Source organism: Gallus gallus, chromosome 19 (genome assembly GCF_016699485.2).
Source record: "Gallus gallus isolate bGalGal1 chromosome 19, bGalGal1.mat.broiler.GRCg7b, whole genome shotgun sequence".
Lineage (NCBI taxonomy): Eukaryota > Metazoa > Chordata > Aves > Galliformes > Phasianidae > Gallus > Gallus gallus.
This window is the reverse complement of record NC_052550.1, coordinates 205,572-229,127: the sequence shown is the minus strand read 5'-3', so window position 1 is coordinate 229,127 and position 23,556 is coordinate 205,572. Positions and strand designations below refer to the sequence as shown.

Sequence of the window (23,556 nt, the reverse complement as noted above, 5' to 3'; positions counted from 1 at the left end):
ACTACCGGCACCTGCACCGTCCCGGGGCGGGGCGGGGCGGGGCGGGGCGGGGCTCCCCGGCCAGGGCTGCGGCTGCGGCTGCGTGCAAGGAGGAGTTTTGGGAGGCCACTCAAAGATGTCAAATCGGGGATTCCAAACACTGTGCGCTGTGCTTCTGAGCGCTGCGTTGGCTTCCATCGCCCCGGTACGCTGAAGGAATAAGCGTGGCTTACAGTGGTAGTTCCGGAGGTCCGCGTACCCAGTCTTGGTACTGGCCGAGCTCCAGTCTGAACGGAAGCCCTTCAGAGCAACGTGGCATTAGGACTCATGGCATCATAGAATGGCCTGGGTTGAAAAGGCCCACCACGATCACCTAGTTCCAACCCCCTGCTATGTGCAGGGTCGCCAACCGCCAGCCCAGGCTGCCCAGAGCCACATCCAGCCGCATCCCCTGAATGCCTCCAGGGACGGGGCATCCACAACCTCCTTGGGCACCCTGCTCCAGTGCGTCACCACCCTCGGGGTGAAAAACTTCTTCCTCCTCATATCTAACCTAAACCTCCCCTGCCTCAGTTGAAAACCATTCCCCCTTGTCCTATCGCTACCCACCCTCGTAAGCAGCCGTTCCCCGTCCTGTTTATACGCTCCCTTCAGGTACTGGAAGGCCACAGTGAGGTCCCCCCGGAGCCTTCTCTCCTGCGAGCTCAACAGGCCCAGTTCCCTCAACCTTTCTTCATAGGAGAGGTGCTCCAGCCCTCTGCTCATCCTAGTGGTCCTGCTCTGGACCTGTTCCACGATCGCTTCTTGTGCTGGGGGCCCCAGGCCTGGGCGCAGTACTGCGGATGGGGCCTCGCAAGAGCCGAGTAGAGGGGGACAATCACCTCCCTCTCCCTGCTGGCCACCCCTTTCTTAGTGCAGCCCAGAGCACCGTTGGCCTTCCGGGCTGCAGGCGCGCACTGCTGGCTCACGTCCAGCTTCTCGTCCACCAGGACCCCCGGGTCCTTCTCCGCAGGGCTGCTCTCAAGGAGCTCTTCCCCCACTCTGAAGCGGGCATTCTTTTCTTATGGCGCTGACGCATGGGGGATCGCTCCGCCCAACTGCGCGCAAAAGAGCTTCAGCTGATGCGTGTCTCTTGTGTCGTGCATGTCAAGGTTTTCCCAGACGGCACGCACGTACTCAGTACTTTCCCTGACATCACTAACGTAGGGTTCTGCGTCCTTGCACGTGCTCGGTCTTTCTGTGGTGGCGGTCCTAATCGGTGCCTCCGACCTTCGATGGTCTTCCACGATCGCTCTCCTCCGCATTGGTGAGCACCAGGTCTAGTAATGCTTCGCCTCTGGCCGATCTGTCCGATACCCGGAGCAGGATGTTATCATCAACAGGCTGCAGCAGTCTCCTGGATTGCTTGCAGCTCACCTTGCTCTTTTCCCTGCATATAGCTGGGTGGTTGAAATCCTCCTTCCGGAGGAGAGCTTGGAGCATGACGGCCCTTGTAGCTGAAGCCAGGCGGCCTCATCAGCGGGCCGGGGTAGCGCTCTTCACCTCTGTCAGTACGGCGGTGGACGCACCGGCGAGGGCCGAGACCTGTGCCCCTTCGGGGGAATCCCCGGGGGCGTCTGGTGCATCCACTCGGGCAGATATGGCAAGAAAGCGAAAATCTACCTGATGGCGCTGGAAGGGCGGCACTGCCCGCGGCCGGCCTCCCTTTGCTATTTGCTTCGTTTCTTCTTCGCTTCAGCACGCGGGGCAGACATCAGGAATGCAAATGACTGATACAGCAAGCATCAGCCGTTTCCAACGTTAGAAATGTTGTTAGAAAGAAAGGCTTCAGGAAGCGGTGGCGCATTCTCCCGTGGGCAGCGGTGAGGACAAAGGAGTGACAAGCAAGTATACATAAAGGTACATTTTATTAACGACTTACTCCTATCGCTGGCATCCAACAGTAAAATGGGCAAAAGCCCAACCCGAGGCACGAGGCAGGGAAATGGAATCAAAGGGAAACCGGCAGATGGTCGCTCTCTCTTCCCCTCCCCTTCCGTTCCAGGAAAGGAAACCAGGCCTTCCAGGCTTTGCTGTTTCACTCCACGATGAGAGGGGTTGTGTAGAGGGAATGCCGGATTCCAAACGTGGATGCAGGCGCCTGGGGCTTGATCAGCGTCACCTGGAAGGGCGAAAAGGAAAGGCAGGTCAGCGAGGGCCCTTCTCTCCTCTGCTGCCCTCGCTCCCTGCTGTCCCGCACCCCTTCCGATCCCAGACAGTCCCTGGTGCCTCTCCGGGCAGGGCTGAACGCCAGCGCAAAGCCGGTGCAGCTCCCTGCTGGAGCAGAGCTGGCTCGGGGAGGTGGGCTTACGGGCACCTCCTGTCTCGGAGCGGGCCGGGTGTGCAGCTGGGAGCTCGCAGCTAACTCTCTCTCCTATGCTGGGGGCATGCTGCTTGGAGCCCTTCTGAGCTGCGTCCCCCAGAAGAGCTTGGGAAGGACCAGCGCGTCCCATTGAAGGGAAAAGGAGCAGAGGGAGGAAAAGCTGCGTGCTGTGCTGTCCCTCCCTCCCTCCCTCTGCTCGCAGGTGGCACGAGGGCAGGGGGCAGGCCTGCTGTCCTGCACTTGGTCCCTGCGGCCAGGAGCTCTTGGGCTGGAGGAAGCCTCAGGGGAAGGGGGAGAGGCGTGAAGGCCGCGCTTGTGAAACAGAGGGGAAGAGCTGAGCAGCTGCCTTACCCGGCCTACGCTGTAGTCTGCCGGCCCGGGCTTCGCTGCTTTGCCCTCTCCAGCTTTTGGTCGGGCTGCCATCGTGTACGCGGGCGCCCTGGTCTTGTAGGCATCCACAGGCACTTTGGGGAGCGCCGCAGGACCCGGAGTCTGCAAGAGAGTCACGACCATACAGGGCTGGGGTCACATTCAAGGCTCTCTCTTTCCCCGGCAGTCTGCGTTAAGCAAAGTTGCAGCAGGCTTGGAAGCCCCTGTGGCACAGGGGGAGCAGCCCAGGTTCGGATGCTAACGCGGAAAAGAGGAGCGGCAGAGCTCACCTTGGCAAGGTCTTCGTCAAACCGACCTCGCTGGCTCCTTCCCCTCACAGAGTAGCAGGGGCTGGCCGATGTGTAGACTGTGTTGGGCCCCATCAGCCTGGGCAGCGTGTAGGTGCCAGGACCTGCAGGAGGAGCAGCAGAGAGCGTGTGCGCGAGGGGCTGGAGGAGACGGAAGCAGCAGAGAGGGGCAGCCTGCCCAGCCTGCTGGTGGGAGCAGGAGGGAGGTCTCGCCCCTCTGCCAGTTCCTCCCTCTACTCTGGCACTGGGCCAGCGCCAGCAGCTCCGAGCCTGAGCAGCCGCAGCCGCTGCGGGCCCAGAGGTGTTGGTCGTGCAAGAAAGCTTGCGGCCCCAGCGCCGCGTCCTGCCGCGCAGGCTGTGCAGTAGGCCCGCTGCTGGTGCTGAGCAGCAGCCCGTCCCTGCGGGATGCTCAGGCTGAAGGGTCTGCCTTTGCCAGGGTCAGCGTACCTGGAGGGTGGTCTGTCCGGAGGGGCTCCCGCCGGAAGGCCATGGACTGCACCGGTGGGCACTTGAAGACGTGCCTGTTGGCTGCCTCGGTGCGGTAGTCACCTGGGGCGGAAGAGAAGAGGAAGAAAGCCGTGAAGCGCCGGTCTTCTTCTTCTGCAACCGCACAGGCACTGTCCCGAGGAAAGGGTCTTCTCAAGAGCTGCAGAATTGCCGCTGGGGGACACAGGCAGCACGCGGGGACGCTCTTCTGTGCCCCGCCGCTATGCCCTGCCTTGCTGTCCCTCCCGTCAGCCCCCTGCCGCTTGTTCTTTTTGGACACGGGGTCCTTGTGCCCTCGGCCCGTGGCCCTGGGCAGCTGTCCTTCTCCGAGGGCGTTTATCGCTGCTCAGAGCGGTTTGCGTTCTCTCAAAAAAGACCTACAGCTCCATCAGGGCGCGAGCTGGCCCCGGGCAAACGCGCCGCCCGCTCGTCTTGTCTGGGTGAAGTGCTGCACAAGTGGTACTCACTTGGTCCGGGAGTGACGGTGGTCTTCGTCGCGGGTCGTCCCCGGAGCTGGGCGCCCGGAGCCACGTACTTCCCGTTCCTGGTGATGGCGGGCTCCACAAAGTAGCAGGGACCTGGCCCGCAGCTCCCTGCCGCAGGCGGTTTGGTCCCTCTAAACGTGTAGGCGGGGGCACGGGCTTTGGTGGGGCTGTGGCCCACATAACCTAGGAGGAAAAGCAGAAGAGAGCACACCCCTGTGCAGCTGCACGTCTCAAGCTCCGTTGGAACAGGCGCAGTTAGGCGCCGGGCCCTGGCCCCGACATTCCCTTCCCGCGTGACTTCTTCCTCCAAGAGCCCTGGAGGCGAGCTGTGCCGGGCCTCGGAGCGCACAAGAGTCAGTCCCTGAGTGCAAACGGCTGCGCGAGTGCCTTGCAAAGTCACCGCAAAAAGACAGCGGAGTTTTGGCCAGCACGCTGCCTGTACCCGCACCACGCGTGCAGGCACTCCACAGCGAGAGCCCCCTAAGGGTCAATTGTTCTGCAAGACCCCGTAACGCCTCTCTACAGCTGCAAAGCTGAGTCTGCGCTGGCCAGAAGCGGGCCCCTTTTTCCCCGGGCCACAAGGAGCAGCGCCAGCGGCACCGGCCTTCCTCGGCCAGGCCTGGCTCGCGGCTGCGCCAGGGAGCCAGGAGGCTCTGACAGAACGGGGAAAGGCTCGGGAGCTGCTCTGCCCCGCCATGTCCCCGGTGCGCCTCACGCCCTGGGGATGGTGGCTGTACCTGTTGTCCCCGGGATGGAGTACTGGGGCCCGGGGCTGGGGAACTGGGCCGAGATGAGGCCGCGTGGGCGATGAGGTCTCCAGGTCCCCACCCAGGCTCCGTCCATGCTGGCAGGCATGTGCCTCCAAACCTAAAGGCAAGAACAGAGGAGTTACTGACGGGCTGCCCCAACAGAGGCCGCAGGTGAGCTTTGCTTCCCGCCCCCCGCGTCTCCTCTGCTCAGCCGCAAGCTGTCCGCCACGTGGCTTGCAGCTCCTGAGCCGGAAGGGCCGGCAGCAGTTTCTCCCGCTCACTGCCAGTCCTGCCAGCCTCGTGCTGCATGCCCCTCGCGCACACCGGAGCTCAGCCCGCACCCTGCAGCTGGGCTCTGCAGCCTGACGTGTGCAGGAGCTCTCCCTCACCTCTCTGAGCCTTGGAGGACGAGCGCGATGAGGCTGAGCTAGTCTGCTGCTGGGGCTGCTCTCAGGCACAGGGCACGGCGAGCGGCTGCGGGCAGCACAGCTCACAAATGAGGCGCCTGGAGCCAGCGGCCAGCTGTCCTTGGGGAGGGCCCGGCGTCGTCATGGCAATGCATTGTGACAGCACACGGGCTCCGGGTGATGTCATCTGTGCTGTGACATCTCCTGGCTGGCCTGGAGCCACGCCCGCCACGCCTTTTCGGCCTCGCACCCCAACCAGTACAAAGCCGTAGCGCACGCTGCCGACACCTGCAGATGGACTGAGCTCTCACTTCTAGCCACGTGCCGCCCGGGGCTCCTGAGGCTCGGTCAGCGTCACCTGCAAGGGAGAGATTACGTTACTTCGAACCTACTGGAACATTTCTGAGAATGACACTCTGTTCTTTGGAGCTCTGTGTGTATAGATGTATATAAAAATAAATATACGAGAGCCCTAAAAGCACAGCTGGGACACCCGTCTGGTGTTCGTATACAACGCGGCACAGTTTGAGCCTCAGAAGTTACTTCAAAGTCCCGAGGGTGCTAGTGCTTTCATTCCCTCCACTGCCTTCTTCCCAGGGAATCTGTCAATGGGCAGAGAGATGTTTTCACGGGTTCCCTCCTCCCACCCTTCTCCTTTTCTCCCCCTCAAAGTTTCTGGAACGTTCAAACCAACAGAATCCCGTTGTTCACATTGCCACGTCTTCAGAACGTGCTTTTCACTATCAGTATCGGTCGGGGATCTTCCCCAAAGCTGCGTAACGTTGAGAGGCAGAGGGTGTGGAGGAACTCAGGAGAAAACTTAGAGAAGTGGACGCTCCCGGTGTCACGGAACTCCCCTCCCAAACTCCCGCAGAACCCTGAAAGCTCAGGCAGCTATTGAGGAGAGGAAGCTTGCGGCCCCAGCAGGCCTACCTACGGAGGCACCGATTATTTGGGGCCTGGCTTAAGAGCACATGAGGGAGTTTGAGGAGCTGCTTCGTAAACGATCAGCACTGAAGCGCAGCTCCTTTTAGCACCCTGACTACCAGTTCAAAGTGGACGTTTAAAGGAAAGGTCCCCTCCACACGACGTGCTTCTGATGCTACTTGCAGTAAGCGGCTGGTGGTGATTCCACCACGGGCTCAGAGGGGAAACCCCGATCATCCAGCAATTCTGGAAGGGATCTGGGAGGTCTCTTCCAACCTTAGCGAGCCCGTGAAATTAAGCAGGCCTGGCAAGCCAGGCAAGGAGCAGCGCGAGCACGCAAGCCCTGCGGGGGACACCACAGGATCTCCTCCTGCTAAGTCTTAACGCAGCAGCTGCGTGCGTAACCCGCGCTATCGCAGCAGCGCTCCTCTCCTGCGGATGCACAAAGCCTTCGGCTCGTCTCCTACACGAACACACAAGGCAAGAGGGAAAGGTTCCCATTTGTGCTGGATACCTACCGTCACCGCCTCCTCCACGACTTTCTGGCTTCCCCCTTTAGCTACAAAGAAGATATTTCCTTTGGAAGCGTCACTCCGGCACGTCGCCGGGACAGCTCCCGCAACACACGCAGGTGCGCCGTAACGCCGCCGCAGCAGCGGGCAGCGCACAGCAGGCGTTCCGGCGGCGAGCGAGCGGCCCCGGGCAGAGGGGGCGGCGCACCCGCCCGCGCCCACCCGCGTCCTGCTCGCGCGAGCCCCGCGCGCCGCGTCCCACCGCTCCTCAGCGACGGCCTCCGAGCGCCGCTTCAGGGGAAGCCCGCCCCGCCCGCGCCCGCGCCCGCGCCCCCCGCCGGTACCGAAGAACTCCAGCCAGTTCATCTCGCGGAGCGCCGCGGGCAGCCGGAGGAGCTCCACGTCGTACAGGTTCTCCATCTCCTTGACCAGGCGCTCCCCGTTCGTCCGCAGCTGCTCGACCCGGCTCCTCAGTGCGGGGACGGACACGGCGTCGGACGCGGCCCGGGCCTCGGCGCGCCCGCCCGCGGCCTACCCTCCCGGTCGAAGTCCTTCAGGAAGGCGCTCAGCTTCCTGCCGCGCGCGCCCGCGGCCGCCTTCCTGCGGGCAGGAGCCATGAGGGCCGAGGAACGGCGCGAGCGCACCGAGCCCCGCTCCTGCTCCCGCACGGCGCCACAGCACCGCCCGCGCCGCGTTCAACCGCCGCCCGACGCGCGCCTGCTGTCCAATCAGAGCTCCGCGAGCGGCGGCGCAGCCAATCGGCACCCGGCGCGGTGTGATGACGCACGGCGCGGCGACCGCCCCCGGGCCGCTGTGCTGCGCCTGGCCGAGGAGCGAGCGGCGGAGCCGGGCCTGAGCGAGCTGCTGCGGCGCGGGCCGCGCTGCCCGTCGTTGGCCGACGCGCTGGAGGGCCTGCGGGACGCGGAGCCTTACTACCGGCACCTGCACCGTCCCGGGGCGGGGCGGGGCGGGGCGGGGCGGGGCTCCCCGGCCAGGGCTGCGGCTGCGGCTGCGTGCAAGGAGGAGTTTTGGGAGGCCACTCAAAGATGTCAAATCGGGGATCCCAAACACTGTGCGCTGTGCTTCTGAGCGCTGCGTTGGCTTCCATCGCCCCGGTACGCTGAAGGAATAAGCGTGGCTTACAGTGGTAGTTCCGGAGGTCCGCGTACCCAGTCTTGGTACTGGCCGAGCTCCAGTCTGAACGGAAGCCCTTCAGAGCAACGTGGCATTAGGACTCATGGCATCATAGAATGGCCTGGGTTGAAAAGGCCCACCACGATCACCTAGTTCCAACCCCCTGCTATGTGCAGGGTCGCCAACCGCCAGCCCAGGCTGCCCAGAGCCACATCCAGCCGCATCCCCTGAATGCCTCCAGGGACGGGGCATCCACAACCTCCTTGGGCACCCTGCTCCAGTGCGTCACCACCCTCGGGGTGAAAAACTTCTTCCTCCTAATATCTAACCCAAACCTCCCCTGCCTCAGTTGAAAACCATTCCCCCTTGTCCTATCGCTACCCACCCTCGTAAGCAGCCGTTCCCCGTCCTGTTTATACGCTCCCTTCAGGTACTGGAAGGCCACAGTGAGGTCCCCCCGGAGCCTTCTCTCCTGCGAGCTCAACAGGCCCAGTTCCCTCAACCTTTCTTCATAGGAGAGGTGCTCCAGCCCTCTGCTCATCCTAGTGGTCCTGCTCTGGACCTGTTCCACGATCGCTTCTTGTGCTGGGGGCCCCAGGCCTGGGCGCAGTACTGCGGATGGGGCCTCGCAAGAGCCGAGTAGAGGGGGACAATCACCTCCCTCTCCCTGCTGGCCACCCCTTTCTTAGTGCAGCCCAGAGCACCGTTGGCCTTCCGGGCTGCAGGCGCGCACTGCTGGCTCACGTCCAGCTTCTCGTCCACCAGGACCCCCGGGTCCTTCTCCGCAGGGCTGCTCTCAAGGAGCTCTTCCCCCACTCTGAAGCGGGCATTCTTTTCTTATGGCGCTGACGCATGGGGGATCGCTCCGCCCAACTGCGCGCAAAAGAGCTTCAGCTGATGCGTGTCTCTTGTGTCGTGCATGTCAAGGTTTTCCCAGACGGCACGCACGTACTCAGTACTTTCCCTGACATCACTAACGTAGGGTTCTGCGTCCTTGCACGTGCTCGGTCTTTCTGTGGTGGCGGTCCTAATCGGTGCCTCCGACCTTCGATGGTCTTCCACGATCGCTCTCCTCCGCATTGGTGAGCACCAGGTCTAGTAATGCTTCGCCTCTGGCCGATCTGTCCGATACCCGGAGCAGGATGTTATCATCAACAGGCTGCAGCAGTCTCCTGGATTGCTTGCAGCTCACCTTGCTCTTTTCCCTGCATATAGCTGGGTGGTTGAAATCCTCCTTCCGGAGGAGAGCTTGGAGCATGACGGCCCTTGTAGCTGAAGCCAGGCGGCCTCATCAACGGGCCGGGGTAGCGCTCTTCACCTCTGTCAGTACGGCGGTGGACGCACCGGCGAGGGCCGAGACCTGTGCCCCTTCGGGGGAATCCCCGGGGGCGTCTGGTGCATCCACTCGGGCAGATATGGCAAGAAAGCGAAAATCTACCTGATGGCGCTGGAAGGGCGGCACTGCCCGCGGCCGGCCTCCCTTTGCTATTTGCTTCGTTTCTTCTTCGCTTCAGCACGCGGGGCAGACATCAGGAATGCAAATGACTGATAAAGCAAGCATCAGCCGTTTCCAACGTTAGAAATGTTGTTAGAAAGAAAGGCTTCAGGAAGCGGTGGCGCATTCTCCCGTGGGCAGCGGTGAGGACAAAGGAGTGACAAGCAAGTATACATAAAGGTACATTTTATTAACGACTTACTCCTATCGCTGGCATCCAACAGTAAAATGGGCAAAAGCCCAACCCGAGGCACGAGGCAGGGAAATGGAATCAAAGGGAAACCGGCAGATGGTCGCTCTCTCTTCCCCTCCCCTTCCGTTCCAGGAAAGGAAACCAGGCCTTCCAGGCTTTGCTGTTTCACTCCACGATGAGAGGGGTTGTGTAGAGGGAATGCCGGATTCCAAACGTGGATGCAGGCGCCTGGGGCTTGATCAGCGTCACCTGGAAGGGCGAAAAGGAAAGGCAGGTCAGCGAGGGCCCTTCTCTCCTCTGCTGCCCTCGCTCCCTGCTGTCCCGCACCCCTTCCGATCCCAGACAGTCCCTGGTGCCTCTCCGGGCAGGGCTGAACGCCAGCGCAAAGCCGGTGCAGCTCCCTGCTGGAGCAGAGCTGGCTCGGGGAGGTGGGCTTACGGGCACCTCCTGTCTCGGAGCGGGCCGGGTGTGCAGCTGGGAGCTCGCAGCTAACTCTCTCTCCTATGCTGGGGGCATGCTGCTTGGAGCCCTTCTGAGCTGCGTCCCCCAGAAGAGCTTGGGAAGGACCAGCGCGTCCCATTGAAGGGAAAAGGAGCAGAGGGAGGAAAAGCTGCGTGCTGTGCTGTCCCTCCCTCCCTCCCTCTGCTCGCAGGTGGCACGAGGGCAGGGGGCAGGCCTGCTGTCCTGCACTTGGTCCCTGCGGCCAGGAGCTCTTGGGCTGGAGGAAGCCTCAGGGGAAGGGGGAGAGGCGTGAAGGCCGCGCTTGTGAAACAGAGGGGAAGAGCTGAGCAGCTGCCTTACCCGGCCTACGCTGTAGTCTGCCGGCCCGGGCTTCGCTGCTTTGCCCTCTCCAGCTTTTGGTCGGGCTGCCATCGTGTACGCGGGCGCCCTGGTCTTGTAGGCATCCACAGGCACTTTGGGGAGCGCCGCAGGACCCGGAGTCTGCAAGAGAGTCACGACCATACAGGGCTGGGGTCACATTCAAGGCTCTCTCTTTCCCCGGCAGTCTGCGTTAAGCAAAGTTGCAGCAGGCTTGGAAGCCCCTGTGGCACAGGGGGAGCAGCCCAGGTTCGGATGCTAACGCGGAAAAGAGGAGCGGCAGAGCTCACCTTGGCAAGGTCTTCGTCAAACCGACCTCGCTGGCTCCTTCCCCTCACAGAGTAGCAGGGGCTGGCCGATGTGTAGACTGTGTTGGGCCCCATCAGCCTGGGCAGCGTGTAGGTGCCAGGACCTGCAGGAGGAGCAGCAGAGAGCGTGTGCGCGAGGGGCTGGAGGAGACGGAAGCAGCAGAGAGGGGCAGCCTGCCCAGCCTGCTGGTGGGAGCAGGAGGGAGGTCTCGCCCCTCTGCCAGTTCCTCCCTCTACTCTGGCACTGGGCCAGCGCCAGCAGCTCCGAGCCTGAGCAGCCGCAGCCGCTGCGGGCCCAGAGGTGTTGGTCGTGCAAGAAAGCTTGCGGCCCCAGCGCCGCGTCCTGCCGCGCAGGCTGTGCAGTAGGCCCGCTGCTGGTGCTGAGCAGCAGCCCGTCCCTGCGGGATGCTCAGGCTGAAGGGTCTGCCTTTGCCAGGGTCAGCGTACCTGGAGGGTGGTCTGTCCGGAGGGGCTCCCGCCGGAAGGCCATGGACTGCACCGGTGGGCACTTGAAGACGTGCCTGTTGGCTGCCTCGGTGCGGTAGTCACCTGGGGCGGAAGAGAAGAGGAAGAAAGCCGTGAAGCGCCGGTCTTCTTCTTCTGCAACCGCACAGGCACTGTCCCGAGGAAAGGGTCTTCTCAAGAGCTGCAGAATTGCCGCTGGGGGACACAGGCAGCACGCGGGGACGCTCTTCTGTGCCCCGCCGCTATGCCCTGCCTTGCTGTCCCTCCCGTCAGCCCCCTGCCGCTTGTTCTTTTTGGACACGGGGTCCTTGTGCCCTCGGCCCGTGGCCCTGGGCAGCTGTCCTTCTCCGAGGGCGTTTATCGCTGCTCAGAGCGGTTTGCGTTCTCTCAAAAAAGACCTACAGCTCCATCAGGGCGCGAGCTGGCCCCGGGCAAACGCGCCGCCCGCTCGTCTTGTCTGGGTGAAGTGCTGCACAAGTGGTACTCACTTGGTCCGGGAGTGACGGTGGTCTTCGTCGCGGGTCGTCCCCGGAGCTGGGCGCCCGGAGCCACGTACTTCCCGTTCCTGGTGATGGCGGGCTCCACAAAGTAGCAGGGACCTGGCCCGCAGCTCCCTGCCGCAGGCGGTTTGGTCCCTCTAAACGTGTAGGCGGGGGCACGGGCTTTGGTGGGGCTGTGGCCCACATAACCTAGGAGGAAAAGCAGAAGAGAGCACACCCCTGTGCAGCTGCACGTCTCAAGCTCCGTTGGAACAGGCGCAGTTAGGCGCCGGGCCCTGGCCCCGACATTCCCTTCCCGCGTGACTTCTTCCTCCAAGAGCCCTGGAGGCGAGCTGTGCCGGGCCTCGGAGCGCACAAGAGTCAGTCCCTGAGTGCAAACGGCTGCGCGAGTGCCTTGCAAAGTCACCGCAAAAAGACAGCGGAGTTTTGGCCAGCACGCTGCCTGTACCCGCACCACGCGTGCAGGCACTCCACAGCGAGAGCCCCCTAAGGGTCAATTGTTCTGCAAGACCCCGTAACGCCTCTCTACAGCTGCAAAGCTGAGTCTGCGCTGGCCAGAAGCGGGCCCCTTTTTCCCCGGGCCACAAGGAGCAGCGCCAGCGGCACCGGCCTTCCTCGGCCAGGCCTGGCTCGCGGCTGCGCCAGGGAGCCAGGAGGCTCTGACAGAACGGGGAAAGGCTCGGGAGCTGCTCTGCCCCGCCATGTCCCCGGTGCGCCTCACGCCCTGGGGATGGTGGCTGTACCTGTTGTCCCCGGGATGGAGTACTGGGGCCCGGGGCTGGGGAACTGGGCCGAGATGAGGCCGCGTGGGCGATGAGGTCTCCAGGTCCCCACCCAGGCTCCGTCCATGCTGGCAGGCATGTGCCTCCAAACCTAAAGGCAAGAACAGAGGAGTTACTGACGGGCTGCCCCAACAGAGGCCGCAGGTGAGCTTTGCTTCCCGCCCCCCGCGTCTCCTCTGCTCAGCCGCAAGCTGTCCGCCACGTGGCTTGCAGCTCCTGAGCCGGAAGGGCCGGCAGCAGTTTCTCCCGCTCACTGCCAGTCCTGCCAGTCTCGTGCTGCATGCCCCTCGCGCACACCGGAGCTCAGCCCGCACCCTGCAGCTGGGCTCTGCAGCCTGACGTGTGCAGGAGCTCTCCCTCACCTCTCTGAGCCTTGGAGGACGAGCGCGATGAGGCTGAGCTAGTCTGCTGCTGGGGCTGCTCTCAGGCACAGGGCACGGCGAGCGGCTGCGGGCAGCACAGCTCACAAATGAGGCGCCTGGAGCCAGCGGCCAGCTGTCCTTGGGGAGGGCCCGGCGTCGTCATGGCAATGCATTGTGACAGCACACGGGCTCCGGGTGATGTCATCTGTGCTGTGACATCTCCTGGCTGGCCTGGAGCCACGCCCGCCACGCCTTTTCGGCCTCGCACCCCAACCAGTACAAAGCCGTAGCGCACGCTGCCGACACCTGCAGATGGACTGAGCTCTCACTTCTAGCCACGTGCCGCCCGGGGCTCCTGAGGCTCGGTCAGCGTCACCTGCAAGGGAGAGATTACGTTACTTCGAACCTACTGGAACATTTCTGAGAATGACACTCTGTTCTTTGAAGCTCTGTGTGTATATATACATATAAAAATAAATATACGAGAGCCCTAAAAGCACAGCTGGGACACCCGTCTGCTGTTCGTATACAACGCGGCACAGTTTGAGCCTCAGAAGTTACTTCAAAGTCCCGAGGGTGCTAATGCTTTCATTCCCTCCACTGCCTTCTTCCCAGGGAATCTGTCAATGGGCAGAGAGATGTTTTCACGGGTTCCCTCCTCCCACCCTTCTCCTTTTCTCCCCCTCAAAGTTTCTGGAACGTTCAAACCAACAGAATCCCGTTGTTCACATTGTCCGTGAAATTAAGCAGGCCTGGCAAGCCAGGCAAGGAGCAGCGCGAGCACGCAAGCCCTGCGGGGGACACCACAGGATCTCCTCCTGCTAAGTCTTAACGCAGCAGCTGCGTGCGTAACCCGCGCTATCGCAGCAGCGCTCCTCTCCTGCGGATACACAAAGCCTTCGGCTCGTCTCCTACACGAACACACAAGGCAAGAGGGAAAGGTTCCCATTTGTGCTGGATACCTACCGTCACCGCCTCCTCCACGACTTTCTGGCTTCCCCCTTTAGCTACAAAGAAGATATTTCCTTTGGAAGCGTCACTCCGGCACGTCGCCAGGACAGCTCCCGCAACACACGCAGGTGCGCCGTAACGCCGCCGCAGCAGCGGGCAGCGCACAGCAGGCGTTCCGGCGGCGAGCGAGCGGCCCCGGGCAGAGGGGGCGGCGCACCCGCCCGCGCCCACCCGCGTCCTGCTCGCGCGAGCCCCGCGCGCCGCGTCCCACCGCTCCTCAGCGACGGCCTCCGAGCGCCGCTTCAGGGGAAGCCCGCCCCGCCCGCGCCCGCGCCCGCGCCCCTCGCCGGTACCGAAGAACTCCAGCCAGTTCATCTCGCGGAGCGCCGCGGGCAGCCGGAGGAGCTCCACGTCGTACAGGTTCTCCATCTCCTTGACCAGGCGCTCCCCGTTCGTCCGCAGCTGCTCGACCCGGCTCCTCACTGCGGGGACGGACACGGCGTCGGACGCGGCCCGGGCCTCGGCGCGCCCGCCCGCGGCCTACCCTCCCGGTCGAAGTCCTTCAGGAAGGCGCTCAGCTTCCTGCCGCGCGCGCCCGCGGCCGCCTTCCTGCGGGCAGGAGCCATGAGGGCCGAGGAACGGCGCGAGCGCACCGAGCCCCGCTCCTGCTCCCGCACGGCGCCACAGCACCGCCCGCGCCGCGTTCAACCGCCGCCCGACGCGCGCCTGCTGTCCAATCAGAGCTCCGCGAGCGGCGGCGCAGCCAATCGGCACCCGGCGCGGTGTGATGACGCACGGCGCGGCGACCGCCCCCGGGCCGCTGTGCTGCGCCTGGCCGAGGAGCGAGCGGTGGAGCCGGGCCTGAGCGAGCTGCTGCGGCGCGGGCCGCGCTGCCCGTCGTTGGCCGACGCGCTGGAGGGCCTGCGGGACGCGGAGCCTTACTACCGGCACCTGCACCGTCCCGGGGCGGGGCGGGGCGGGGCGGGGCTCCCCGGCCAGGGCTGCGGCTGCGGCTGCGTGCAAGGAGGAGTTTTGGGAGGCCACTCAAAGATGTCAAATCGGGGATTCCAAACACTGTGCGCTGTGCTTCTGAGCGCTGCGTTGGCTTCCATCGCCCCGGTACGCTGAAGGAATAAGCGTGGCTTACAGTGGTAGTTCCGGAGGTCCGCGTACCCAGTCTTGGTACTGGCCGAGCTCCAGTCTGAACGGAAGCCCTTCAGAGCAACGTGGCATTAGGACTCATGGCATCATAGAATGGCCTGGGTTGAAAAGGCCCACCACGATCACCTAGTTCCAACCCCCTGCTATGTGCAGGGTCGCCAACCGCCAGCCCAGGCTGCCCAGAGCCACATCCAGCCGCATCCCCTGAATGCCTCCAGGGACGGGGCATCCACAACCTCCTTGGGCACCCTGCTCCAGTGCGTCACCACCCTCGGGGTGAAAAACTTCTTCCTCCTAATATCTAACCCAAACCTCCCCTGCCTCAGTTGAAAACCATTCCCCCTTGTCCTATCGCTACCCACCCTCGTAAGCAGCCGTTCCCCGTCCTGTTTATACGCTCCCTTCAGGTACTGGAAGGCCACAGTGAGGTCCCCCCGGAGCCTTCTCTCCTGCGAGCTCAACAGGCCCAGTTCCCTCAACCTTTCTTCATAGGAGAGGTGCTCCAGCCCTCTGCTCATCCTAGTGGTCCTGCTCTGGACCCGTTCCACGATCGCTTCTTGTGCTGGGGGCCCCAGGCCTGGGCGCAGTACTGCGGATGGGGCCTCGCAAGAGCCGAGTAGAGGGGGACAATCACCTCCCTCTCCCTGCTGGCCACCCCTTTCTTAGTGCAGCCCAGAGCACCGTTGGCCTTCCGGGCTGCAGGCGCGCACTGCTGGCTCACGTCCAGCTTCTCGTCCACCAGGACCCCCGGGTCCTTCTCCGCAGGGCTGCTCTCAAGGAGCTCTTCCCCCACTCTGAAGCGGGCATTCTTTTCTTATGGCGCTGACGCATGGGGGATCGCTCCGCCCAACTGCGCGCAAAAGAGCTTCAGCTGATGCGTGTCTCTTGTGTCGTGCATGTCAAGGTTTTCCCAGACGGCACGCACGTACTCAGTACTTTCCCTGACATCACTAACGTAGGGTTCTGCGTCCTTGCACGTGCTCGGTCTTTCTGTGGTGGCGGTCCTAATCGGTGCCTCCGACCTTCGATGGTCTTCCACGATCGCTCTCCTCCGCATTGGTGAGCACCAGGTCTAGTAATGCTTCGCCTCTGGCCGATCTGTCCGATACCCGGAGCAGGATGTTATCATCAACAGGCTGCAGCAGTCTCCTGGATTGCTTGCAGCTCACCTTGCTCTTTTCCCTGCATATAGCTGGGTGGTTGAAATCCTCCTTCCGGAGGAGAGCTTGGAGCATGACGGCCCTTGTAGCTGAAGCCAGGCGGCCTCATCAGCGGGCCGGGGTAGCGCTCTTCACCTCTGTCAGTACGGCGGTGGACGCACCGGCGAGGGCCGAGACCTGTGCCCCTTCGGGGGAATCCCCGGGGGCGTCTGGTGCATCCACTCGGGCAGATATGGCAAGAAAGCGAAAATCTACCTGATGGCGCTGGAAGGGCGGCACTGCCCGCGGCCGGCCTCCCTTTGCTATTTGCTTCGTTTCTTCTTCGCTTCAGCACGCGGGGCAGACATCAGGAATGCAAATGACTGATAAAGCAAGCATCAGCCGTTTCCAACGTTAGAAATGTTGTTAGAAAGAAAGGCTTCAGGAAGCGGTGGCGCATTCTCCCGTGGGCAGCGGTGAGGACAAAGGAGTGACAAGCAAGTATACATAAAGGTACATTTTATTAACGACTTACTCCTATCGCTGGCATCCAACAGTAAAATGGGCAAAAGCCCAACCCGAGGCACGAGGCAGGGAAATGGAATCAAAGGGAAACCGGCAGATGGTCGCTCTCTCTTCCCCTCCCCTTCCGTTCCAGGAAAGGAAACCAGGCCTTCCAGGCTTTGCTGTTTCACTCCACGATGAGAGGGGTTGTGTAGAGGGAATGCCGGATTCCAAACGTGGATGCAGGCGCCTGGGGCTTGATCAGCGTCACCTGGAAGGGCGAAAAGGAAAGGCAGGTCAGCGAGGGCCCTTCTCTCCTCTGCTGCCCTCGCTCCCTGCTGTCCCGCACCCCTTCCGATCCCAGACAGTCCCTGGTGCCTCTCCGGGCAGGGCTGAACGCCAGCGCAAAGCCGGTGCAGCTCCCTGCTGGAGCAGAGCTGGCTCGGGGAGGTGGGCTTACGGGCACCTCCTGTCTCGGAGCGGGCCGGGTGTGCAGCTGGGAGCTCGCAGCTAACTCTCTCTCCTATGCTGGGGGCATGCTGCTTGGAGCCCTTCTGAGCTGCGTCCCCCAGAAGAGCTTGGGAAGGACCAGCGCGTCCCATTGAAGGGAAAAGGAGCAGAGGGAGGAAAAGCTGCGTGCTGTGCTGTCCCTCCCTCCCTCCCTCTGCTCGCAGGTGGCACGAGGGCAGGGGGCAGGCCTGCTGTCCTGCACTTGGTCCCTGCGGCCAGGAGCTCTTGGGCTGGAGGAAGCCTCAGGGGAAGGGGGAGAGGCGTGAAGGCCGCGCTTGTGAAACAGAGGGGAAGAGCTGAGCAGCTGCCTTACCCGGCCTACGCTGTAGTCTGCCGGCCCGGGCTTCGCTGCTTTGCCCTCTCCAGCTTTTGGTCGGGCTGCCATCGTGTACGCGGGCGCCCTGGTCTTGTAGGCATCCACAGGCACTTTGGGGAGCGCCGCAGGACCCGGAGTCTGCAAGAGAGTCACGACCATACAGGGCTGGGGTCACATTCAAGGCTCTCTCTTTCCCCGGCAGTCTGCGTTAAGCAAAGTTGCAGCAGGCTTGGAAGCCCCTGTGGCACAGGGGGAGCAGCCCAGGTTCGGATGCTAACGCGGAAAAGAGGAGCGGCAGAGCTCACCTTGGCAAGGTCTTCGTCAAACCGACCTCGCTGGCTCCTTCCCCTCACAGAGTAGCAGGGGCTGGCCGATGTGTAGACTGTGTTGGGCCCCATCAGCCTGGGCAGCGTGTAGGTGCCAGGACCTGCAGGAGGAGCAGCAGAGAGCGTGTGCGCGAGGGGCTGGAGGAGACGGAAGCAGCAGAGAGGGGCAGCCTGCCCAGCCTGCTGGTGGGAGCAGGAGGGAGGTCTCGCCCCTCTGCCAGTTCCTCCCTCTACTCTGGCACTGGGCCAGCGCCAGCAGCTCCGAGCCTGAGCAGCCGCAGCCGCTGCGGGCCCAGAGGTGTTGGTCGTGCAAGAAAGCTTGCGGCCCCAGCGCCGCGTCCTGCCGCGCAGGCTGTGCAGTAGGCCCGCTGCTGGTGCTGAGCAGCAGCCCGTCCCTGCGGGATGCTCAGGCTGAAGGGTCTGCCTTTGCCAGGGTCAGCGTACCTGGAGGGTGGTCTGTCCGGAGGGGCTCCCGCCGGAAGGCCATGGACTGCACCGGTGGGCACTTGAAGACGTGCCTGTTGGCTGCCTCGGTGCGGTAGTCACCTGGGGCGGAAGAGAAGAGGAAGAAAGCCGTGAAGCGCCGGTCTTCTTCTTCTGCAACCGCACAGGCACTGTCCCGAGGAAAGGGTCTTCTCAAGAGCTGCAGAATTGCCGCTGGGGGACACAGGCAGCACGCGGGGACGCTCTTCTGTGCCCCGCCGCTATGCCCTGCCTTGCTGTCCCTCCCGTCAGCCCCCTGCCGCTTGTTCTTTTTGGACACGGGGTCCTTGTGCCCTCGGCCCGTGGCCCTGGGCAGCTGTCCTTCTCCGAGGGCGTTTATCGCTGCTCAGAGCGGTTTGCGTTCTCTCAAAAAAGACCTACAGCTCCATCAGGGCGCGAGCTGGCCCCGGGCAAACGCGCCGCCCGCTCGTCTTGTCTGGGTGAAGTGCTGCACAAGTGGTACTCACTTGGTCCGGGAGTGACGGTGGTCTTCGTCGCGGGTCGTCCCCGGAGCTGGGCGCCCGGAGCCACGTACTTCCCGTTCCTGGTGATGGCGGGCTCCACAAAGTAGCAGGGACCTGGCCCGCAGCTCCCTGCTGCAGGCGGTTTGGTCCCTCTAAACGTGTAGGCGGGGGCACGGGCTTTGGTGGGGCTGTGGCCCACATAACCTAGGAGGAAAAGCAGAAGAGAGCACACCCCTGTGCAGCTGCACGTCTCAAGCTCCGTTGGAACAGGCGCAGTTAGGCGCCGGGCCCTGGCCCCGACATTCCCTTCCCGCGTGACTTCTTCCTCCAAGAGCCCTGGAGGCGAGCTGTGCCGGGCCTCGGAGCGCACAAGAGTCAGTCCCTGAGTGCAAACGGCTGCGCGAGTGCCTTGCAAAGTCACCGCAAAAAGACAGCGGAGTTTTGGCCAGCACGCTGCCTGTACCCGCACCACGCGTGCAGGCACTCCACAGCGAGAGCCCCCTAAGGGTCAATTGTTCTGCAAGATCCCGTAACGCCTCTCTACAGCTGCAAAGCTGAGTCTGCGCTGGCCAGAAGCGGGCCCCTTTTTCCCCGGGCCACAAGGAGCAGCGCCAGCGGCACCGGCCTTCCTCGGCCAGGCCTGGCTCGCGGCTGCGCCAGGGAGCCAGGAGGCTCTGACAGAACGGGGAAAGGCTCGGGAGCTGCTCTGCCCCGCCATGTCCCCGGTGCGCCTCACGCCCTGGGGATGGTGGCTGTACCTGTTGTCCCCGGGATGGAGTACTGGGGCCCGGGGCTGGGGAACTGGGCCGAGATGAGGCCGCGTGGGCGATGAGGTCTCCAGGTCCCCACCCAGGCTCCGTCCATGCTGGCAGGCATGTGCCTCCAAACCTAAAGGCAAGAACAGAGGAGTTACTGACGGGCTGCCCCAACAGAGGCCGCAGGTGAGCTTTGCTTCCCGCCCCCCGCGTCTCCTCTGCTCAGCCGCAAGCTGTCCGCCACGTGGCTTGCAGCTCCTGAGCCGGAAGGGCCGGCAGCAGTTTCTCCCGCTCACTGCCAGTCCTGCCAGTCTCGTGCTGCATGCCCCTCGCGCACACCGGAGCTCAGCCCGCACCCTGCAGCTGGGCTCTGCAGCCTGACGTGTGCAGGAGCTCTCCCTCACCTCTCTGAGCCTTGGAGGACGAGCGCGATGAGGCTGAGCTAGTCTGCTGCTGGGGCTGCTCTCAGGCACAGGGCACGGCGAGCGGCTGCGGGCAGCACAGCTCACAAATGAGGCGCCTGGAGCCAGCGGCCAGCTGTCCTTGGGGAGGGCCCGGCGTCGTCATGGCAATGCATTGTGACAGCACACGGGCTCCGGGTGATGTCATCTGTGCTGTGACATCTCCTGGCTGGCCTGGAGCCACGCCCGCCACGCCTTTTCGGCCTCGCACCCCAACCAGTACAAAGCCGTAGCGCACGCTGCCGACACCTGCAGATGGACTGAGCTCTCACTTCTAGCCACGTGCCGCCCGGGGCTCCTGAGGCTCGGTCAGCGTCACCTGCAAGGGAGAGATTACGTTACTTCGAACCTACTGGAACATTTCTGAGAATGACACTCTGTTCTTTGGAGCTCTGTGTGTATAGATGTATATAAAAATAAATATACGAGAGCCCTAAAAGCACAGCTGGGACACCCGTCTGGTGTTCGTATACAACGCGGCACAGTTTGAGCCTCAGAAGTTACTTCAAAGTCCCGAGGGTGCTAATGCTTTCATTCCCTCCACTGCCTTCTTCCCAGGGAATCTGTCAATGGGCAGAGAGATGTTTTCACGGGTTCCCTCCTCCCACCCTTCTCCTTTTCTCCCCCTCAAAGTTTCTGGAACGTTCAAACCAACAGAATCCCGTTGTTCACATTGCCACGTCTTCAGAACGTGCTTTTCACTATCAGTATCGGTCGGGGATCTTCCCCAAAGCTGCGTAACGTTGAGAGGCAGAGGGTGTGGAGGAACTCAGGAGAAAACTTAGAGAAGTGGACGCTCCCGGTGTCACGGAACTCCCCTCCCAAACTCCCGCAGAACCCTGAAAGCTCAGGCAGCTATTGAGGAGAGGAAGCTTGCGGCCCCAGCAGGCCTACCTACGGAGGCACCGATTATTTGGGGCCTGGCTTAAGAGCACATGAGGGAGTTTGAGGAGCTGCTTCGTAAACGATCAGCACTGAAGCGCAGCTCCTTTTAGCACCCTGACTACCAGTTCAAAGTGGACGTTTAAAGGAAAGGTCCCCTCCACACGACGTGCTTCTGATGCTACTTGCAGTAAGCGGCTGGTGGTGATTCCACCACGGGCTCAGAGGGGAAACCCCGATCATCCAGCAATTCTGGAAGGGATCTGGGAGGTCTCTTCCAACCTTAGCGAGCCCGTGAAATTAAGCAGGCCTGGCAAGCCAGGCAAGGAGCAGCGCGAGCACGCAAGCCCTGCGGGGGACACCACAGGATCTCCTCCTGCTAAGTCTTAACGCAGCAGCTGCGTGCGTAACCCGCGCTATCGCAGCAGCGCTCCTCTCCTGCGGATGCACAAAGCCTTCGGCTCGTCTCCTACACGAACACACAAGGCAAGAGGGAAAGGTTCCCATTTGTGCTGGATACCTACCGTCACCGCCTCCTCCACGACTTTCTGGCTTCCCCCTTTAGCTACAAAGAAGATATTTCCTTTGGAAGCGTCACTCCGGCACGTCGCCGGGACAGCTCCCGCAACACACGCAGGTGCGCCGTAACGCCGCCGCAGCAGCGGGCAGCGCACAGCAGGCGTTCCGGCGGCGAGCGAGCGGCCCCGGGCAGAGGGGGCGGCGCACCCGCCCGCGCCCACCCGCGTCCTGCTCGCGCGAGCCCCGCGCGCCGCGTCCCACCGCTCCTCAGCGACGGCCTCCGAGCGCCGCTTCAGGGGAAGCCCGCCCCGCCCGCGCCCGCGCCCGCGCCCCCCGCCGGTACCGAAGAACTCCAGCCAGTTCATCTCGCGGAGCGCCGCGGGCAGCCGGAGGAGCTCCACGTCGTACAGGTTCTCCATCTCCTTGACCAGGCGCTCCCCGTTCGTCCGCAGCTGCTCGACCCGGCTCCTCACTGCGGGGACGGACACGGCGTCGGACGCGGCCCGGGCCTCGGCGCGCCCGCCCGCGGCCTACCCTCCCGGTCGAAGTCCTTCAGGAAGGCGCTCAGCTTCCTGCCGCGCGCGCCCGCGGCCGCCTTCCTGCGGGCAGGAGCCATGAGGGCCGAGGAACGGCGCGAGCGCACCGAGCCCCGCTCCTGCTCCCGCACGGCGCCACAGCACCGCCCGCGCCGCGTTCAACCGCCGCCCGACGCGCGCCTGCTGTCCAATCAGAGCTCCGCGAGCGGCGGCGCAGCCAATCGGCACCCGGCGCGGTGTGATGACGCACGGCGCGGCGACCGCCCCCGGGCCGCTGTGCTGCGCCTGGCCGAGGAGCGAGCGGCGGAGCCGGGCCTGAGCGAGCTGCTGCGGCGCGGGCCGCGCTGCCCGTCGTTGGCCGACGCGCTGGAGGGCCTGCGGGACGCGGAGCCTTACTACCGGCACCTGCACCGTCCCGTGGCGGGGCGGGGCGGGGCGGGGCGGGGCTCCCCGGCCAGGGCTGCGGCTGCGGCTGCGGCTGCGTGCAAGGAGGAGTTTTGGGAGGCCACTCAAAGATGTCAAATCGGGGATTCCAAACACTGTGCGCTGTGCTTCTGAGCGCTGCGTTGGCTTCCATCGCCCCGGTACGCTGAAGGAATAAGCGTGGCTTACAGTGGTAGTTCCGGAGGTCCGCGTACCCAGTCTTGGTACTGGCCGAGCTCCAGTCTGAACGGAAGCCCTTCAGAGCAACGTGGCATTAGGACTCATGGCATCATAGAATGGCCTGGGTTGAAAAGGCCCACCACGATCACCTAGTTCCAACCCCCTGCTATGTGCAGGGTCGCCAACCGCCAGCCCAGGCTGCCCAGAGCCACATCCAGCCGCATCCCCTGAATGCCTCCAGGGACGGGGCATCCACAACCTCCTTGGGCACCCTGCTCCAGTGCGTCACCACCCTCGGGGTGAAAAACTTCTTCCTCCTCATATCTAACCTAAACCTCCCCTGCCTCAGTTGAAAACCATTCCCCCTTGTCCTATCGCTACCCACCCTCGTAAGCAGCCGTTCCCCGTCCTGTTTATACGCTCCCTTCAAGTATTGGAAGGCCACAGTGAGGTCCCCCCGGAGCCTTCTCTCCTGCGAGCTCAACAGGCCCAGTTCCCTCAACCTTTCTTCATAGGAGAGGTGCTCCAGCCCTCTGCTCATCCTAGTGGTCCTGCTCTGGACCCGTTCCACGATCGCTTCTTGTGCTGGGGGCCCCAGGCCTGGGCGCAGTACTGCGGATGGGGCCTCGCAAGAGCCGAGTAGAGGGGGACAATCACCTCCCTCTCCCTGCTGGCCACCCCTTTCTTAGTGCAGCCCAGAGCACCGTTGGCCTTCCGGGCTGCAGGCGCGCACTGCTGGCTCACGTCCAGCTTCTCGTCCACCAGGACCCCCGGGTCCTTCTCCGCAGGGCTGCTCTCAAGGAGCTCTTCCCCCACTCTGAAGCGGGCATTCTTTTCTTATGGCGCTGACGCATGGGGGATCGCTCCGCCCAACTGCGCGCAAAAGAGCTTCAGCTGATGCGTGTCTCTTGTGTCGTGCATGTCAAGGTTTTCCCAGACGGCACGCACGTACTCAGTACTTTCCCTGACATCACTAACGTAGGGTTCTGCGTCCTTGCACGTGCTCGGTCTTTCTGTGGTGGCGGTCCTAATCGGTGCCTCCGACCTTCGATGGTCTTCCACGATCGCTCTCCTCCGCATTGGTGAGCACCAGGTCTAGTAATGCTTCGCCTCTGGCCGATCTGTCCGATACCCGGAGCAGGATGTTATCATCAACAGGCTGCAGCAGTCTCCTGGATTGCTTGCAGCTCACCTTGCTCTTTTCCCTGCATATAGCTGGGTGGTTGAAATCCTCCTTCCGGAGGAGAGCTTGGAGCATGACGGCCCTTGTAGCTGAAGCCAGGCGGCCTCATCAACGGGCCGGG

The 23,556-nt window shown here is 63.2% G+C and overlaps 3 protein-coding genes and 3 long non-coding RNA genes across 14 annotated transcripts; 3 read left to right on the top strand and 3 right to left on the bottom strand.

Moving 5' to 3' along the window:
- Positions 1–80: 80 nt before the first annotated feature.
- On the top strand, positions 81–5,626 carry LOC121107232. The gene is made up of 2 exons (XR_005840956.2): positions 81–1,285; positions 1,419–5,626. It is a non-coding gene; the product is annotated as an uncharacterized LOC121107232 (long non-coding RNA).
- LOC121107227 (outer dense fiber protein 3-like) lies at positions 1,868–7,270 on the bottom strand. 3 transcript variants are annotated; one of them, XM_046902487.1, is made up of 9 exons: positions 6,929–7,270; positions 6,591–6,631; positions 5,128–6,504; positions 4,727–4,856; positions 3,972–4,172; positions 3,466–3,567; positions 3,001–3,122; positions 2,693–2,833; positions 1,868–2,140 (listed from the first exon to the last, which is right to left on the bottom strand). In XM_046902487.1, the coding sequence occupies exons 4-9, from the start codon at positions 4,842–4,844 to the stop codon at positions 2,057–2,059; spliced, it is 768 nt and encodes a 255-aa protein (XP_046758443.1). In that variant the 5' UTR covers positions 4,845–4,856; positions 5,128–6,504; positions 6,591–6,631; positions 6,929–7,270; the 3' UTR covers positions 1,868–2,056. The 3 variants fall into 3 exon arrangements, with proteins under 3 accessions (XP_046758443.1, XP_046758444.1, XP_040506233.1); XM_046902488.1 differs by having other exon boundaries at positions 5,128–5,503; XM_040650299.2 differs by having other exon boundaries at positions 5,128–6,631.
- Positions 7,271–9,261: 1,991 nt separating this feature from the next.
- On the top strand, positions 9,262–13,148 carry LOC121107231. The gene is made up of 2 exons (XR_006931805.1): positions 9,262–9,393; positions 10,413–13,148. It is a non-coding gene; the product is annotated as an uncharacterized LOC121107231 (long non-coding RNA).
- Positions 9,383–14,288, bottom strand: LOC121107225 (borealin-like). 4 transcript variants are annotated; one of them, XM_040650294.2, is made up of 10 exons: positions 14,138–14,288; positions 13,947–14,075; positions 13,609–13,649; positions 12,643–13,522; positions 12,242–12,371; positions 11,487–11,687; positions 10,981–11,082; positions 10,516–10,637; positions 10,208–10,348; positions 9,383–9,655 (listed from the first exon to the last, which is right to left on the bottom strand). In XM_040650294.2, exons 5-10 carry the CDS (start codon positions 12,357–12,359, stop codon positions 9,572–9,574), a joined length of 768 nt encoding a protein of 255 aa, XP_040506228.1. In that variant the 5' UTR covers positions 12,360–12,371; positions 12,643–13,522; positions 13,609–13,649; positions 13,947–14,075; positions 14,138–14,288; the 3' UTR covers positions 9,383–9,571. The 4 variants fall into 4 exon arrangements, with proteins under 4 accessions (XP_040506228.1, XP_046758428.1, XP_040506229.1 ...); XM_046902472.1 differs by having other exon boundaries at positions 13,947–14,288; XM_040650295.2 differs by having other exon boundaries at positions 12,643–13,018; positions 13,947–14,288.
- Positions 14,289–14,985: 697 nt separating this feature from the next.
- On the top strand, positions 14,986–18,599 carry LOC121107233. Its single transcript, XR_005840957.1, has 2 exons — positions 14,986–15,813; positions 15,947–18,599. It is a non-coding gene; the product is annotated as an uncharacterized LOC121107233 (long non-coding RNA).
- LOC121107222 (outer dense fiber protein 3-like) lies at positions 16,396–21,798 on the bottom strand. Of its 4 annotated transcripts, none has more exons than XM_040650283.2 (9): positions 21,457–21,798; positions 21,119–21,159; positions 19,656–21,032; positions 19,255–19,384; positions 18,500–18,700; positions 17,994–18,095; positions 17,529–17,650; positions 17,221–17,361; positions 16,396–16,668 (listed from the first exon to the last, which is right to left on the bottom strand). In XM_040650283.2, exons 4-9 carry the CDS (start codon positions 19,370–19,372, stop codon positions 16,585–16,587), a joined length of 768 nt encoding a protein of 255 aa, XP_040506217.1. In that variant the 5' UTR covers positions 19,373–19,384; positions 19,656–21,032; positions 21,119–21,159; positions 21,457–21,798; the 3' UTR covers positions 16,396–16,584. The 4 variants fall into 4 exon arrangements, with proteins under 4 accessions (XP_040506217.1, XP_040506216.1, XP_046758467.1 ...); XM_040650282.2 differs by having other exon boundaries at positions 19,656–20,031; XM_046902511.1 differs by having other exon boundaries at positions 19,656–21,159; positions 21,457–21,585; positions 21,648–21,798.
- Positions 21,799–23,556: the final 1,758 nt, after the last annotated feature.

Coding starts and splice junctions, on each gene's coding strand:
- LOC121107227 (XM_040650299.2), bottom strand. CDS start 4,844: ATGCCTGCCAGCATGGACGGAGCCTGGGTGGGGACCTGGAGACCTCAT. Junction 3,123..3,465: donor CCGGACAGACCACCCTCCAG/GTACGCTGACCC, acceptor CTCCTCCTGCAG/GTCCTGGCACCTACACGCTG. Junction 2,141..2,692: donor CAGACTACAGCGTAGGCCGG/GTAAGGCAGCTG, acceptor TCGCCCTTCCAG/GTGACGCTGATCAAGCCCCA.
- LOC121107225 (XM_046902472.1), bottom strand. CDS start 12,359: ATGCCTGCCAGCATGGACGGAGCCTGGGTGGGGACCTGGAGACCTCAT. Junction 11,083..11,486: donor CACCGTCACTCCCGGACCAA/GTGAGTACCACT, acceptor CTTCCGCCCCAG/GTGACTACCGCACCGAGGCA. Junction 10,349..10,515: donor TTGACGAAGACCTTGCCAAG/GTGAGCTCTGCC, acceptor ACTCTCTTGCAG/ACTCCGGGTCCTGCGGCGCT.
- LOC121107222 (XM_040650283.2), bottom strand. CDS start 19,372: ATGCCTGCCAGCATGGACGGAGCCTGGGTGGGGACCTGGAGACCTCAT. Junction 18,096..18,499: donor CACCGTCACTCCCGGACCAA/GTGAGTACCACT, acceptor CTTCCGCCCCAG/GTGACTACCGCACCGAGGCA. Junction 16,669..17,220: donor CAGACTACAGCGTAGGCCGG/GTAAGGCAGCTG, acceptor TCGCCCTTCCAG/GTGACGCTGATCAAGCCCCA.